This window comes from Gymnoscopelus microlampas (genome assembly GCF_963454915.1).
Source record: "Gymnoscopelus microlampas genome assembly, chromosome: 5".
Lineage (NCBI taxonomy): Eukaryota > Metazoa > Chordata > Actinopteri > Myctophiformes > Myctophidae > Gymnoscopelus > Gymnoscopelus microlampas.
Window position 1 is genome coordinate 18,653,987 of NC_139942.1, and position 16,700 is coordinate 18,670,686.

Consider the following 16,700-nt stretch of genomic DNA (forward strand, 5'->3'; position numbering starts at 1 on the left):
ACAGTTTAACCAAACAGTGCAGAGCTATCCCTGCCTGCATGGGAGAAAGGACTGACCTGCGTCAGTTTAAACGTCGTCCGGTTGCCAAGAATCAGGCACCAAACGTTAGTTAAATGGCTGCAACTTCTGTATATTCTAAATGCACTTTTTCACGGCTCTGCAAGAGGCTAGCCGTCTAGAAGAGGGTCTTGTGTGTGTATGTCTGGGTGTCCGTTTGTCCGGACCTAATCCCGCAAAATCGCTGGACTGATCAGCGCCAAACTTCTTGTGCACACACTGCCAGTAGTATAACTCAACCCGTTGAGGCCTGAGGTTCCGATTCTGCAAAATGTCTTCTAAATCCTAAACGGTTTTCTGAAAAACGTACGTTTCCATATCAGTGGTTTTCAAACTTTTTCATGTCAAGGACCCCCAAAATGATATGAATTTGGCCGCGGACGCCCATATCAAAATATTTTGTTCCAGGGGACCCCCAGAAGCACATATTTGAGTTAAAAATGTTCGCTTTAAAACAATACATATTCAAAGATTTGCACACATTTTCACGATTTTTCAAAAATAGCAGATCTACAAGCTCCTAGCGCGGCACTCGGTGCCGTGCTATGAGCTTGTAGATCTGCTATTTTTGAATAGCCAAAGTGTAAAATAATGCTTTTTTAGCTCAAATGAAAAAGTGACACAGATGCGTTCCAGGTCTTAATGGGTTAAAGGACTTAATGGGTTAAAGCACCCATTTTCAACCCATCTTCATATAATTGGTCCTCACTAGTAACCATTATAATATGGTACTGTGGCAGCAAGAAAAATCCATACTAATATTCATCTGAGATTATGTGACAGCTCTGTAAGGCATAAGTGGTGGGTTGTTTATTTACAGCTGACCTACACCTGTTGCTAACCTGTGAGCTCAGCCTGTTTCCTTGTGTTTTTTTCATTTTATTTAACCTTTATTTAACCAGTAAAAACACGTTGAGACACAGTCTCTTTTTCAAGTGGGTTACAGCTCTATCACACACAACCTCCGCTTACAGTGGCTGATTCACGCAACCTATAGGCTCTATGCCAGGGGTCGGCAACAGGCGGCCCGCGGGCCGAAATTGGCCCCCCAGAAAGAATATCTGGCCCGTGAGATAATTTTGAAAAAAAAAAAAAAAAAAAATTTTTTTTTAGAAAAATATTTTTTGATTTTTTTTTTGAGGGGGAGGGATTTTATTTTTATACAGTATCAGACCGATATCTATTATATCCAAATACAGAAAGATACAGTATGAATGATTTACTGAAAAGTGTTATAAAAAAAGTATTAAAAATTAATGTTAAAATAATTATAAATACTTATTTCATAGAACCTGAACCCACTTTTGAAATCATGCACTCATAAACACGATGCATTTTAAAGGATTTATAACATTTTATAGCTAGATTAGAGGAAAAAGAAGAAGAAAAAAAAAATCTCCAGAAAAATCGCCTGTGCTGATATTTAAACCGGAAAAAATGTTGATTTATATTGGTCAAACAGAACCGAATTAGACCCAAATTAGACCCGAATTAGACCGAGTTAGACCCGAATTAGACCCGAATTAGACCCGAAAAATTTTGCACCCGCGCGCTTCGCGCGCGGGCGCGTGTTGTGCACGCACATGCGCGCACGTGCATGTTCGCGGGGAAGCCCGGCCCGCGATGGAATGTCTGGGAGTGATATTGGCCCTAGGCTTATCTCAGTTGCCTACCCCTGCTCTATGCACAGCAGCCATATTATCACTTCCTTCACAGGTGTTACCAATGATACTAATGAAGGCTCCGTTCCATTTAGTGTAGCACACTGTAGTTCTCAGACCTTTTCATTTCCACGACCCCCATAACTCTGAGAGTGTACAAATGGAACCAAATGGACCCGTTACACACCCGCAAGGGGACATTTGGAACCCCCCTCAAGGAACCATGAGGGTCCCTGGACCCCAATTTTAGACCCACTGGTGTAGCAGAGTGTTTCCAGTGAGCCAACATGCACAATATCACACCTGACCCTGTTTGACCAGAATGGAACAGAGCCTTCATTAGTATCATTGGTAACACCTGTGAATGTATTGCTGTGCATAGAGCCTATTTCCAAATGTCGACTGTATGTTTAGTGAGTTAATAAAACCACCATGTAAGAATTGACCAGGCTGTTCATGTGAAACGCTGCTGACTAGACATTCAATGAGATTGATTGGAAGGCAAATAAGTACACAATAATACATGTGTATTTAGCGATCTATCAAATTCCGCCGTCACAGTACCATTTTTGTCTACTCGGCCTGTGTCTCAGAGGAGGGCTGTGGCCAGTTTAGAAACCAGCCTACCAGTGACATCATCGATGGGGAATCCAAGCTAATAGAAACGGCAGGCTTTCTATTACTGGAAAGTTAGCATGCCATAATGAAGCAATTGTTCTCGCGTTAACACATTTAAACCAAAAAAGGTTTTAATCTAATTTGAAAAACAAATCCCTGCCTAACGATGATGTCTCTGGTAGGCGGGTTTCTGAACTTTATTAGTGATGACCAATTATATGAAGATAGGTTGAAAATAGGTGAAGTCGTAGTCGTCCTTTAATAATTTCCCAAAAGGTTATTTGACATTTATGTTTTATACTTTCTGAAATGTTTTAACCCTTTCAGACCGAGAACGCATCTGTGTCATTTTAAGATGTCTTTGGGCTATTCAAAAATAGCAGATATACAAGCTCATAGCGCGGCACCGAGTGCCGTGCTATGAGATTGTAGGTCTGCTATTTTTTGAAAAATCGAGATTTTTTTTTCAAATCTTTGAATATATATATATTTTTAAAGCGAACATTAACTAAAATCTTTGCTTCTGGTGATCTCTGGAACATATTTTGAGATATTTTATTTTTTTAAATATTTTTTATATTTTTGTTATATTTTTTATATTTTTCATGTAATTTGTTTTTTTTTTAGATTTAGAAAACATTTTTAAAATCGGCCGGTCTTAATGGGTTAACTTGAACTTTAGAATAGAAATCACTGGGGCTTGGATAAGGCTGAACCCTTATACATCATAGATGACTGGCGTCACAGGCTGACCACATGTAGTCCGAGATCCTCATTGGAGCCACACCGTTCCCATGAGGATCCCCAGATCCACATGATTTGATTTTGTTAACAGAGTAGGACAGCTAAAAAGGCCACAGTAAAGTGTTTACACACAAGGGCAAAGACACAGTGGTGAGACATTGATTTCATCTATTGAATCCACTGCAGATATGAGGGCCAGCCCGTTCTAGCCATTCACCCAAAAAATACAAACAAGCACAGGGGTTTGAGCATGCTAGTTAGTGCCTTCTTAATCCATTAAGACCGGGAACGCATCCGTGTCACTTTAGATGTCTTTGGCTAGTCAAAAGTAGCAGATATACAAGCTCATAGCACAGCACAGAGTGCCGCGCTACGAGCTTGTAGATCTGCATTTGTGCACATCTGTGAATATAAATACTTTTAAAGTGAACATTTTTAACTCAACTTTGCTTCTGGGGGGTCCCTGGAACAAAATATTTTGAGATGGAGGTCCACGGCCAAATACCTATCATTTTGGGGGTCCTTGACATGAAAAAAGTTTGAGCACCACTGATATAGAAACATACGTTTTTTTCAAAAATAATTTAGAAGACATTTGTAGAATCGGCCTCAGGTCTTAATGGGTTAACTACAATCACCAATGAATTTATGAAATTCAGGAAATCTAATCTGAGATCAAAGAGGGTGCAACTCAAAACATGAATATTGATGGTGCTGCTTCTAGTAATAATGCTATTGCATAACAAAAGGTTAACGCTACAGTTGGACCTCAAAGAGCCGAGTGCAAATCTTCTCCACCTCTGCATCAGGCAGTCTAATCGAGTTATTGACCAGCGAGGCTGCACCAGCAATCAATCTGTCTCCCCAGCTGGGAATGTCTTCATTATAGCCAGTCAATGAAAGTTCTGTTATCTCTACATTAGGAGATGTTGAGGGGACATCGTTAAATTGTAGCTAAAGCTATGTTGTGCCTGCGCACAACATAGTCATATGTACTACACATTTCCATCTTGTGGGTTTGAATCCAGTTCATATACTGTGTGTGTATGTGCATGTCATCCCACCTCGCACTACATGAAACACAGCCTCCCTCCATATTCCGGGCCTAAAATAGCAGATCTTCAAGCTCACAAGACACGAATCGGATTCAACTTCAGATGCCGCTAATGTATTGAGCTTGTAGATCTGCCATTTTTTCAGCTAATGGTCCCCTCAGAATAGGGATGCTATGGCTCAAGTGGTTAACCCATTAAAACCTGAAGCCGATTCTACAAATGTCTCCTAAATCCCAATGTCTCCTATTCTGATAAACTTAATGTTTCTATATCAGTGGTGCTCGAACTTTTTCATGTCAAGGACCCCCAAGATGATTTGAATGAATGAATTTGGCCGCCGACCGATCTCAAAATATTGTGTTCCAGGGACCCCCCAGAAGCAAAGACTTGAGTTAAAATGTTTGCTTTCAAAATATATATATATATTCAAAGATTTCCACACATTTTCAAGATAAAAAAAAGCAGCTCTACAAGCTATGAGCTTGTATATCTGCTATTTTTGAATAGCCAAAGTGTAAAATAATGTTTTTTAGCTCAAATAAAAAAAAATACACAGATGCGTTCCAGGTCTTAATGGGTTAATGTAAAAAAGATAATAATAATGAAGTTCCTATCACACAAACATTTGGCGGACCCCCTGTAGTAACTCTGAGGACCCCCTAGGGGTCACACAAGCTATTTAGGACGGGGCCTCGACTATAGACCCCTGAGGTTTAGGGTTTAAATGGTTACAAAAAGAGCAGACATCAATGAGGAACTAGGCTCAGAAACACAGGACTCCATTTAGAAAATATGAAAAGATGGCATACAGATGAACATGAAGCCTTTACCATCCCATGGCAGGTTTGTTAACACCAGAACCATAAATCTGTGAATAAAAATGCTAATGCGATGGCCTGACTGAGTGTTTAACTGCCATGGCAACTGGTTGCCAGATCAACCAGACAGCATTCTGAAGTGATGAAGAGAGGGGGCTCTGGAAGGCAGTGAATTACTTTCTCATTACTCGTCAATAAATCAATCGGGGACCTCTCCCGCGAACACGCTGACCTGAGTGGGAGGAATACGTCTTTAGAAATGAGGGTGTATCAACTGCAGCGCCCGCTGGAGTTGTCCGTTTGGTTTTCACGACCGAGTAATTTACGTACCAGCAATAACATATTTAGAAGTGACACTTATTATGCCACATTTCTGTTGTTTATTGTGCTGATATGCGTGCACAAATAATGGATGATATGCTGTGATTCTTGCTGTCGTTCTTAACAACACTACTTTTATGTACTCTGTCAGTCTTATATAGTGCAGACAAATTTCTCGTGTCTGATGATCCAGATCAGTCCATTCTGTGGTTGCTTTGCTTGGATTCCTTATGATTCTCGCAGTGACATTGTGCTGAAACATGCACGGGGCATGAAAGGATATTGTGTAGTATGAATGACACATTATATAAAAGCCTCACGTCAAGTGTAGGCAGAACATTATCCAAACCCACTGGCTCTGACCAGAAGCCCTACATTCTACATGCGCTGTGTGTCTCCTAGTAAGCAGGCAACCCTTTAAAGAAGTAGGACAGTGCACCTCTGGATTAGCATAATTTGATATGTGTTGATGCAGAAGGAGCTGTTTTGAAGGGAGATGAAGAGCACAGTACAGAGAGAGACAGAGAGAGAGAGAGAGATATGCACTATGCCGGCTGAGAGAAGGCTGGCAGAGCGAGTTATCGAATGTGAATCTAAATGTGAATCCGCTTACTAACAGCAATCTGAATCCTTCCGAATACCTACATTGTTAGTGGACAGGGTGAGGAAAACCATTTCGATGCGCCAAAAAAATAAATCTGTCCAGCTTTTAAGGCATTTGGAGACAATGCTCTCTAAATCTTTATACATGTGGCGCGGCCTTCAGATTTGGGGTGAAAAGATGCGATAAGATCATAAGAGACTCAGAAATGATCAAATCTGAATACTTTGATTACACGGAACTGCTTCCAAAATATACCTGCAGCTATCGAATCCCCAATACTACAGAAAGGTTCCTTAGTTTAAAGTCTTCACCGAATATTTTCTTTGTTTACATTTTTTTCTTCCAAAGAACAGTTTATTAAGTAATAACAACGATAGCACAACAACCCGCACACGCAATAGCCTATCTATTGACCAAACCTCAAAACGATAATCCCTGTTCAAAGTTCCCACAACGCACATTTCCTGAATGGTTTGCTCTGAAACATGGGAAAGAAAGAGTCAAGCGCATAAAAGTCCTTCCAGGCTTCCATAGGCCACACCTAAATATAAGCTCATCAGCTGATGCCTGGCGCCTCGCAGAATGAACAGTCATCTTAAGGCAGATACACAGTAAGCTTTGTAAGGGAGAGGGAGATCATAGGACTGCTTTGTCTGTGTATCTCTCTCTCCCTCTCCCTCTCTTTATCTCCCTCTCTTTCTCTCTCTCTCTCTCCGGCTTTCTCTTGTGTCTATCCACTCTCCCTCCTCCAGAATGGATGAGCAGGCAAGGCTTTACTGTACAGAACGTCTCCCACTCTCCCCATATGCGGTATTGAGGGTCAAATGAGAAAAAACATTCTTGCAGAATGCTCTAATCCCAGTTTATTACCCTGTGTACAGGATATACATGTCCCCCTTTGGAATGAATAAAGTACCTTATCTTATGTGTATTAACCACATGAAACCTAGGGTCCCTCCTCTGGGAATCTCATAATAGGTGAACGTTCTGTGAAAATAGGCGAGAAAACACCTTCAGTACGCCTTGTGGGCTTGTACTGTAGATGGACTATTTTCGGCAAAGAAAAGGAGCCAATTACAGACCCCAGGGGGACCTTGGTCAATCGAGTACTAAAAGTAAGAAAACTGAATTTACCCCATGGAATTAAATCGTTTATAATGTGTTATTACTTGTTGACCGTCCCCCAGGGTCTAGCTGTAGGTGAGCTTGTAGATCAGCTATTTTTGCCAAATGTGCCAAAAGATATTTTTGCCCCAGAATAGGGATGCTAGGGTTCATGTGGTTAAATACTAAGGTATGTGCAATTGAATGTATACTTAAACGATTTGATACTTTGATGATGATGGAAATTATTGTGACGATTATGTCAAAATGAATTGCAATTATCTCAAATAATTGTGATTAGGCGATTATGTAACAATAATTGTGACAGGCCTAGTGGTCAATACATAAACAGCATCCTAAGTTTATTTATGTGTCACATGTCATCCCTCTGTCTAACATGTCCAGTCTCTCTCTTTCTCTATGTTGCCTTAAAAATACATTTTAACCACTTTCAACTTGGTGTCCCTTTGGGCATGTCTTTATAGGTGGAAATGAATTTCCCAAAATAGCAGATGTACAAGCTTAAGTGGTTAAGACGTGCCCCATGTCCTCTTGATGATAAAAGGACCATTGTCGTCTGATCTTAGGTTAGGGCGACTAGACCACTGCAATTCAGATGTGTGAAACTGGCTTAGTTGGCTTATGGAGAAGAAAACTGCTGGTTGGCATACTCTAGAAGCCAGCATCTCAAAGAGTGTCCTTGCTTTTACTAAGTATTTCTGAACCATTAAATTGCAAGGCTGACAAAAACTAGGCACCAACGACAAAACATTGCTGCCACTGCTTTTCACAACATGAAATACAAGTGGTACCTACTACCAACAACAGTAGAAACACCCTCACCCAACACACACACACACACACACACACACACACACACACACACACACACACACACACACACACACACACACACACACACACACACACACACACACACACACACACACACACACACACACACACACACACACACACACACACACACAAATCTTTAAGATTGGCCTAATCACTAAGCTCTGAACCACTTGATCCTCCTCTCCTTTTTTCCCCTCTGCACCAAATCTCCTCGCCGACCATAGCTGACCTACAAGCTCACTCTATTTGGCTATTCAAAAATAGCAGATATGCAAGCTCATAGGGCGGAACCGAGTGTCGCGCTATGAGCTTGTAGATCTGCTTCTGAGGGTCCATGGAACAAAATATTTTGACAAATGTTTGCTTAAAAAAATACAAGATTTGCACACATTTTCACGATCTACAAGCTCATAGCTCCGTGCTGCACTATGAGCTTGTATATCTGCTATTTTTGGATAGCCAAAGAAATCTAAAATGACAAGAGATGCGTTCCCGGACTGAATGGGTTGAAACAGCCATCTCAGAACATGATCCAAAAACATGACACTTTTTGGAAATCTAATCTATTATCTTTCACAGTAGACAGACACAGAACTGCTCTCCATGACCAATAGGAATAAACACCATAATAACTGCTCATTTAAACCTAACAGCCCATCCAATCAAGAACAAGGAAGCCCTTTCAAAAAGCGCATCATAAGACTCCAAGGTCTAAACCGAGGCGTCAGTTCTTGGCTGTCATCACAGTGGGTATCTGCTATCTGCTCTGACACAGATGGAGTCGTGTGTGTTTGCACTTCTATTGCTATACTTGTGAGGACTAAATGTCCCCACAAGTACAGTAATTAAGAATTTCAGGAATAGACATCGTGAGGACCATTTTCCTTATCCCAACAAGGCAAATCGTCGTTTTATGGTTATAAAAATGGTAGATTTAGGCTCGACTAAGCTGCGCGATGCCGTCTCACACCCAAAATAGCCGATCTACAAAAAAAATAGCCCGTAGATTGGCTGTTTTGGGTGTACTTTGGTATATTTGAACAGGGGCAAAAGGCTGATGGCAACAGAATATGTTTCAGTTTAATTTAACCCATTAAGACCTGGAACGCATCTGTGTCACTTTAGATTTCTTTGGCTATTCAAAAATAGCAGATATACAATATCTTGTAGATTAGAGCTTGTAGATCTGCTATTTTTGAAAAATCTTGAAAAAAAAATGTTTTGATTTTTTTTAGGATTTAGAAAGCATTTTTAAGAATCGCCTCAGGTCTTAATGGATTAAAAAGGAGAAAATGTGTTTTTTGACCCTTTGTGGCACAAGGGTTAGGGTTAGAGCTGACATTAAAGATTTAGGGTTATCCCCAACCCTAGAGTTGGCGATAAGGTGTTGGCGTTAAGATTTGGGGTCTTTGTTGGCATTCTGCTAGCCTGTAGACATTCAATGGTGCGCGCGTGGGTGAAAACCCACTAATCTGCATCCTTGTACTGTCTATGAACCTCTAACACACACACACCATGCATTAGACACGCTCTGTTTTCAATCACGGGGGGGGGGAGGGTAGGGGATCCCCCCTCAGAGCTCGTCTTCATGCAGCCATTGTAAAGAGACGACACAAGTTCAATCTCAACCGTCTGATTTTTTTCTCAGCCACGCGCCGCGGGACGTCTGCCTGGGTGCAATATGCATCCTGTCCAGCTTGACGTCAGAATATATTTAGTAGATGGCTAGAAGCTGCTGTGGCAACCGCTTTTGTCAGTTTGTCACATTGCATTTTGGAGAGAAGAAAGGACACAGATCAGGATTAAAATAAATGGGGGGGGAAAAAAACATACCAAGATTTAGACAACATGTAGTCCAAGGTTGTGCACTGGTTTGTGTGCTAAAATAGCATTGTAATACCAATAACATTATTGTGTGATTCTTCTTACTTATAAATTCCATCAAAGATTATGCCTAGTCCTTTTGTTCTTCACTTGAGGGTGTTTTGTGAGTAATTACATTACTTGGCACAAGTAATATTGTAATTTACTTTATTACTTTTAACTGAACATAATTGTCTCTGTCGGGGGAAACCTAATATGTCAAAAACTGTCAAATTCAAAAATAGCAAAAGTAGCAGATCTACAAGCTCAAAATGTGCCGCTGGCTTCGCGCCGCGTTTTGAGCTTGCGGATCTGCTAATTGGATGTCCGACAGCGACGACATATTAGGCTTCGTCCACACGTACACGGGTATTTTCATAAACGCAGATATTTCGTTTTCGTTTTTGAAAACCTCCGCGTCTACACGGCCCTGTTTAAAAAAATCTCTCTGTCCACACGACAACGGCTAAACGTTAAACGACCCATGCAAAAACTCCGTTTACCGTGTCCACACGGGAACACATAGCCGGAGTTTTTAAAAATCTACACTGTGGCAGGAGTTTTCCAAAAGATGCGTTTACATGGAGCAAAAACGCGTTTGCGTGTGGACGAACCCCCCAAAACGCATATAAAAAGCTACGTTTATGAAAATACCCGTGTACGTGTGGACGAAGCCTTACATTACAAGTAACTTTCCCAAAACTGTTATGATGCTATGGCTAGCACTGCCAGGAGGGTTGGGGGTTCCAGTCCCCATGTAGCTCGGAGTGGGCATGGACCATTTCACATGACATCACCCTGCCCTCCTCTTCTCTCGCACGGTAACCATAGTTACATCAAATGCAAAGCACTGCTTGTCAGACAAAGATCGCACTATTGTTTAGAAACCATACATATTGAAAGTAGGTAGAAGCATGCCAAATGCATTCATGTTGGATTACACTTACAATTACAATTACAGTTGTAATGTTGTTGTAATGGTTTTTTTGTACTACAACTACGTTCTATTAAGTGTAATTGTGGGTTAATTTGGTGGTTAGTAGGTTGTATGTAATGTTTTCACAATAGAATATTGCCAGCACAATTATTGTACAGTAGCTCTGTTTGTTCCTGGGAGCAACTGTTCTCTACCTTCTTTGGAGTATACTGGCAAGCGGCAACAGTGTGGAGGACTGGGCAGTGAAACTTCTAACATCTTACATCTGCTACCAAATAAACAATGCACACTTGTACAGGGAATGCCTGCTGGCTAAACAGACTGCAGACCTCCTAGACCTAGACATACGTGGTTCACTTTAGATCCGTGCAGATGTATAGCAGGCCGCGTCGCTTTTAGTTTTTAAACAAAACAAAAAAAGGCCTGGGCACCGAGGCTAGCCTTGAGCAGATGTCCACAAGGACACAGACACACACACACACACACACACACGCAGCAATGTTTGTACCATGTGTACCTGTCCATGACAAATGTTTACATGATGGGGCTGGCCCACTATAATATGCTTCCAGTACCCGGCCTGGACGGAGACCGGAACGCTCGCCCCAAAACGCACTCGCCCCCATTTTTTTCGTGGACCGCTCGCCCCCAGCGGTTCTTGTATTCTTGTATTTGTTTTACTGAGGACAAGGTTAGGAATACGTTTAGGTTTAGGCATAGTTTTACTGAGGTTACGTTTAGGAATAAGGTTAGGTTTAGGCATAGTTTTACTGAGGTTACGTTCAGGAATAAGGTTAGGTTTAGGCATAGTTTTACTGAGGTTACGTTTAGGAATAAGGTTAGGTTTAGGCATAGTTTTACTGAGGTTAGGTTTAGGAATAAGGTTAGGTTTAGGCATAGTTTTACTGAGGTTAGCTTTAGGAATAAGGTTAGGTTTAGGCATAGTTTTACTGAGGTTAGGTTTAGGAATAAGGTTAGGTTTAGGCATAGTTTTACTGAGGTTAGGTTTAGGAATAAGGTTAGGTTTAGGCATCGTTTTACTGAGGTTACGTTTAGGAATATCTGGCGGCGACTGTTCCGAGGTCGCCGGATTTGACCCGGGGCGAGCGTGTTTTGGGGCGAGCGTTCTTGTATTCCCCTGTACTACGAAAGGCAAAGGTCTGCAGACAGTCTGCATGGTCGCTGCATTCATGTACAGTAAATGTCTGCTCCCTGCTAAAACAATAAACACCTGTCATCGAAGCTCGGACTGAGTTTTAAGATGACCTTATGTAAGAGTAATTTAACATGTATTTTCTTTGATATGAAGTTTGTCAAAATACTGCAACAGACAACAGAATGTACACTTACACCAAACCACCCAGATCATGGGAGCACACAACAACCCGAGCAAAACTCTCACGATTTTATCCCGACATGGAAATTTGTCCGACAGTGAAAACACTTTCGGTTATTTGGTGTAACACACTTCGTTGTACGTCAAATAGCAAAAAACTGCCGATCTTACAAGCTCAGTCTCAATGCGACGCAATGCGACACGTTGATTGGTCAAATCACGCAATGATTGGTTGATAGGTGTGGAATTATAACTATATACTGTACCACCATGAAGTCTGCCTTCATACACTTCTATAAATCTTCTCTCATAGTGTCTCTACAAAACCTTCTCAGATGGGGTCCGGTCCTTCGTTTGATAACCACTGCTAATTAAAAACACATTAGGACTGGAGCCTGTTGGTTAATTTGACCCGGTGCAGTTGCTCCTTCGTACCAGGCGAGAGACATGAGGTGAGAGACATGAGACAGAAGGCTCCAGGCAGCAGCATTACAGTCACGGCTTGTCTACATCACCAACAAAAACACTTTCTGATAACATTTTAGCCAAGAATTGGGCCATGCAGTTGCTCAATATAGATTCGTTTCACATTTACAATGGCTAGTTTAAATGTTTGTTTAACAATATTTGCGAGGCAGAACTGTACAAATGGGATCGGGAGACTAAATAACTTGAAGAAAATTCTAAACATAATCTTCTTGATCACAAGCCCTCCACCAGGCAAAAGAAGACCGACCTGGTACAGAACAGAACTGTGACTGATGATGTGTCATTGTGGGCCATGCACAACACAATGTCAAGGACAGGAATCGATGGAAGGAGCTCATTTTAGCTTTAAGTCGCACAGGGGACAGAGAGAATTAAGTACACTATAGCGCAAGGCTCTGTTACAATATCATGTATGTTTGTGTTTAAAAGTCTTAATTTAAAATCCAAAGTGTCCCTCCTTTAGAGATCACCACTTAACTACTGTACCTAGAGGGGTGTAAGATTACTACCAACACAAATATACATATATATATATATATATATATATATATATATATTATATATATATTATATTCACGCTGGATTATTTGTTCAGGCACTCAGCAAGTTGCTCAAACTGTGGAGTGACAAGGCAACGCCAGAGATCAGTGAATATCTCTAGACACAGAAACCCAATCCTTGTGGCTTACTGTGGCAGTAGGCTACACATGTACACACCTGCAAGGACCTTCCAAGTGCAAGTTAAACACAAATCAAATTTGGAATACGATACAGTAACGATCAGCCTTCTAGTGTAGGCTCTTTGAGTACACGCAGTGGTGTGGTTTTAATACCTTGTGTAGTAGTGATGACCGGGCCGACCCGTAACCCGCGGGACCCGCGGGACCCGCGGGTCAACCCGCGGCGCAGGTGGGTCGAGTCAGGATTTCAGAGGCAATTATGCGGGCTGCGGGTGAGCGGGTCAGCCTCTCGCATGCAAAAAAAATTTAAAAAATCACATCCTCTTGTTTTGTCTTTATTCCTAATAAGAATAATAACAGTAAAACAGTTTGAATACACTTGGGGTGTATACTTGAAGATTATTTTCCTTCATGATTTTACCGATTTTTTTTTTACCGCGGGGCCGGTTGAGCCATAGATTTATATATGGGTTCGCGGGCGGGTTGAGGCGGGTTGGGTTCCGTGGCGGGGCGGGTCATGAAAAAACCCGACCCGCACATCACTACTGTGTAGGTTCTTAAATAAATAAAAACTAGGGTTTGTTTGTGTACAATGTTTGATTAAAGCCATTAGCCTAATGTTATAACAGTTGGCTGTTGCCTGAAAAAGACTAGCCATTTAGCAGACACTTTCCAGTGTGAATGGGTCAATTGTAAAGCACATTTGCATGTGTCAATGGAGGGGGCTGCTATCCACACAGTTGCAGTTGCTTTCATGCTCAGCCCTGAAAACAAAGACATAACACAAAGGAATCTGCCTTCATGAGCAGGATGCCGTCTGCAGTAGGGCTGTATATATATATATCGAAACCCACATCTAGAACCAATAACCGACTTCACCTTTCTCTATATGTAGGTTAACAAGACCTGAGGCCCATTCTACAAATGCCTTCTAAATCAGTGGTTCACACACTTTCAAGATTTTTCTAAAATGTTCAAAATGAAAGTGACGCGCTGTGAGCTTGTATATCTACTATTTTTGAAAAGCCAATGCAAAAATCTGAAATGACACAGATGCTTTCCCGGTTTTAATGGGTTCATCTTTTAATCGAGAAACAGGACTTTTTTTTAATTAAAAAACGTTATTTCTTATATCAACGCATCGACAAAGGAGGAAATCGAATAGATTTTTTTATAAGTTCACAACACGTCACATTGCAGCACGTTGTGAGCTTGTAGATCTGCTATTTTCACCACTTTGTTTTAATAATCGTTCATGAATCATAAGTTGGAAATGATCACGATATTGATTTGAAGTCATATCGCCCAGACCAGACCTGGTGAGCGGCACCATATTTTGCTATAAGCCACAGAGGAGAGGGTACTAAAATGTATTATCTACCTTAGACTAGACTAGACTAGACTAAGCCACAGTAATGTCTTGTATACAGTATGTCACACATGACAGATTAGTCCTGCAGTCAGTCACTAAAAAGCTTAATGTTAACCATTTCACCACCAGACTATTTGACAGTAGGCACATACGAGATTAAAATGCACACAGCTTTTCATGCAGGCTACAAGACTACTACAGCTACAGTCAATGCTCATTATGTCACAAGAAATAGACATGAATTCTGTCATTTAATAACATCTAGTCTAGACCAGTTGAGTTTAAGGTCAGGTAATTATTAATTTGCCTATTTATACAGAGTTGCTGCTGTGTTGTTTATAATAAAATACACTTTCCCTTATCTGTCATCTTAGGTATGTGTACTAGATAGATAGATAGATAGATAGATAGATAGATAGATAGATAGATAGATAGATAGATAGACAGATAGATAGATAGTAGCCTTGGATCAAGACTATCATAGATGTATTTCATCGATGTTGACATTTGCATATACATAGGAAAGTAAAAGTCAGACTCGATCAAATCTATGATAGTCTTGATACAAGGCTAGATAGACAGACAGTCAGACTCAGACAGACAGATCTTAACACAAATCTTAACACACTACTTATTTAGGCAACCTCTGTGAGTTGTACAGTAGTAGGCCTATATTTAAGATAAATTCCCCACTAGTCTTCTTATCATGTATAGCGGCTAGCCCCCGTATCGACGTCATTTATTAGATTGAGGCCCTCGTTATGATGATGATACAATAATGTTGCTGTTCGGGGCTACGATTAGCCTATGTGAGCGGGTTGAGGAGGTTGACCCTACAACCCAACAACATTAGCCTGTCACAGCGTCCATAGCCTATTAGCCCACGACTCTAGCCTTGGATCAAGACCATCATAGATGCATTTGATCGATTTTTGACATTTGCATATCCATCATAGATACGAAAGAAAAGAAAAGTCAGACTCGAAAAAAATGCATCTATGATCGTCTCGATCCAACCAAGGCTATACGTCTATGATCGTCTCGATCCAAGGCTACCACCACGACTGTGGTGGGTAGCCTTTGGATCGAGACGATCATAGATACATAGCCTTGGATCGAGACGATCATAGATATATAGCCTTGGATCGAGACGATCATAGATGCATTAGCCTTGGATCGAGACGATCATAGATATATAGCCTTGGATCAAGACTATCATAGATGCATTAGCCTTGGATCAAGACGATCACACAGTCACGCTACCATACCGTCGACGTGCTCCCTGTCGCTGATGTGCTGCAGGTTGCAGCCCGTCTCCTCGCGGCTCAGCTCGGGCTCCGGCTGGTAGGACTCCAGCCTGGAGTGGGCATTCCTCCGGAGCTTGGGGCTCGAAGACACGCAGCAGGAGGTCGTGCTCCCCATGATCGTGTTGTTATTATAGCCTTAGAACTGCAGCAGACCTACTACTACGACGATGATGTGATGATGATACCCAAACGCCTCGGTTCGGTCTTGGGTCTGGAAAAAGTGGGTGCGTCCGTGGCCGTGGTGCACGGCTCTGCTCCTGTCATTCGTGGGGCTTCTGGTCGTCGCCCATAACGTACAGGCGGGGGAGATAAAATGGGTGGTTCACGTCGGGCTATGTGCTAAAATGTGGGACCGACTCCTCGTCCGCGATCGCGACGACAACCCGAGACATGGGTGGAATAGGATGCATGTCTGTCGGTCTGTCTTTCGGCTGATCCGCTTGACGTCAGTGCTCTGAACACTGTGGTGTCTCTGCTCTGCTGGTTGTGTGAACGGGCTGCTGTCCAGGGTTGCCAGATCTGCTTATTATGATTTCCCCGCAAGATTTTATTTGAAAATAGCCGATTTACAAGCTCACAATCGCGACGCGTTGTGAGCTTGTAGATCGGCTATTTTCAAATAGCTGATGTATATGTATGTTAAAGTGCTCATGTGGCCCGTACTCGCTTCTTTTGGGCTGGTTTTCCTAGACCTGGTTGCTTGTATCTCTCACAGAATCTGGCAACACTACTGCTGTCACAGCCTCACACAGGGGTCACTGCTGCTGCACCAGAACAAGTTCCGGTTCAAGTGGGAGGTAGCAAACCACTATGTAGCAAACTACTAGAGCACTGTGTGTGTGTGTGTGTGTGTGTGTGTGTGTGTGTGTGTGTGTG

The 16,700-nt window shown here is 41.8% G+C and overlaps 1 protein-coding gene across 1 annotated transcript in view; it reads right to left on the reverse strand.

Annotated features, from left to right (window-relative positions):
• The window catches only part of LOC311046325 (cyclin-Y-like), a 35,942-nt gene extending 19,660 nt beyond the window's left edge, over positions 1-16,282 (reverse strand). Inside the window, exon 1 of the mRNA XM_084058558.1 lies at positions 15,786-16,282. Within this exon, the coding sequence (XP_083914684.1) occupies positions 15,786-15,939 (154 nt within the window). The 5' untranslated portion in view covers positions 15,940-16,282. The remainder of the gene's footprint in view (positions 1-15,785) is intronic.
• Between the last annotated feature and the right edge of the window lie 418 nt (positions 16,283-16,700).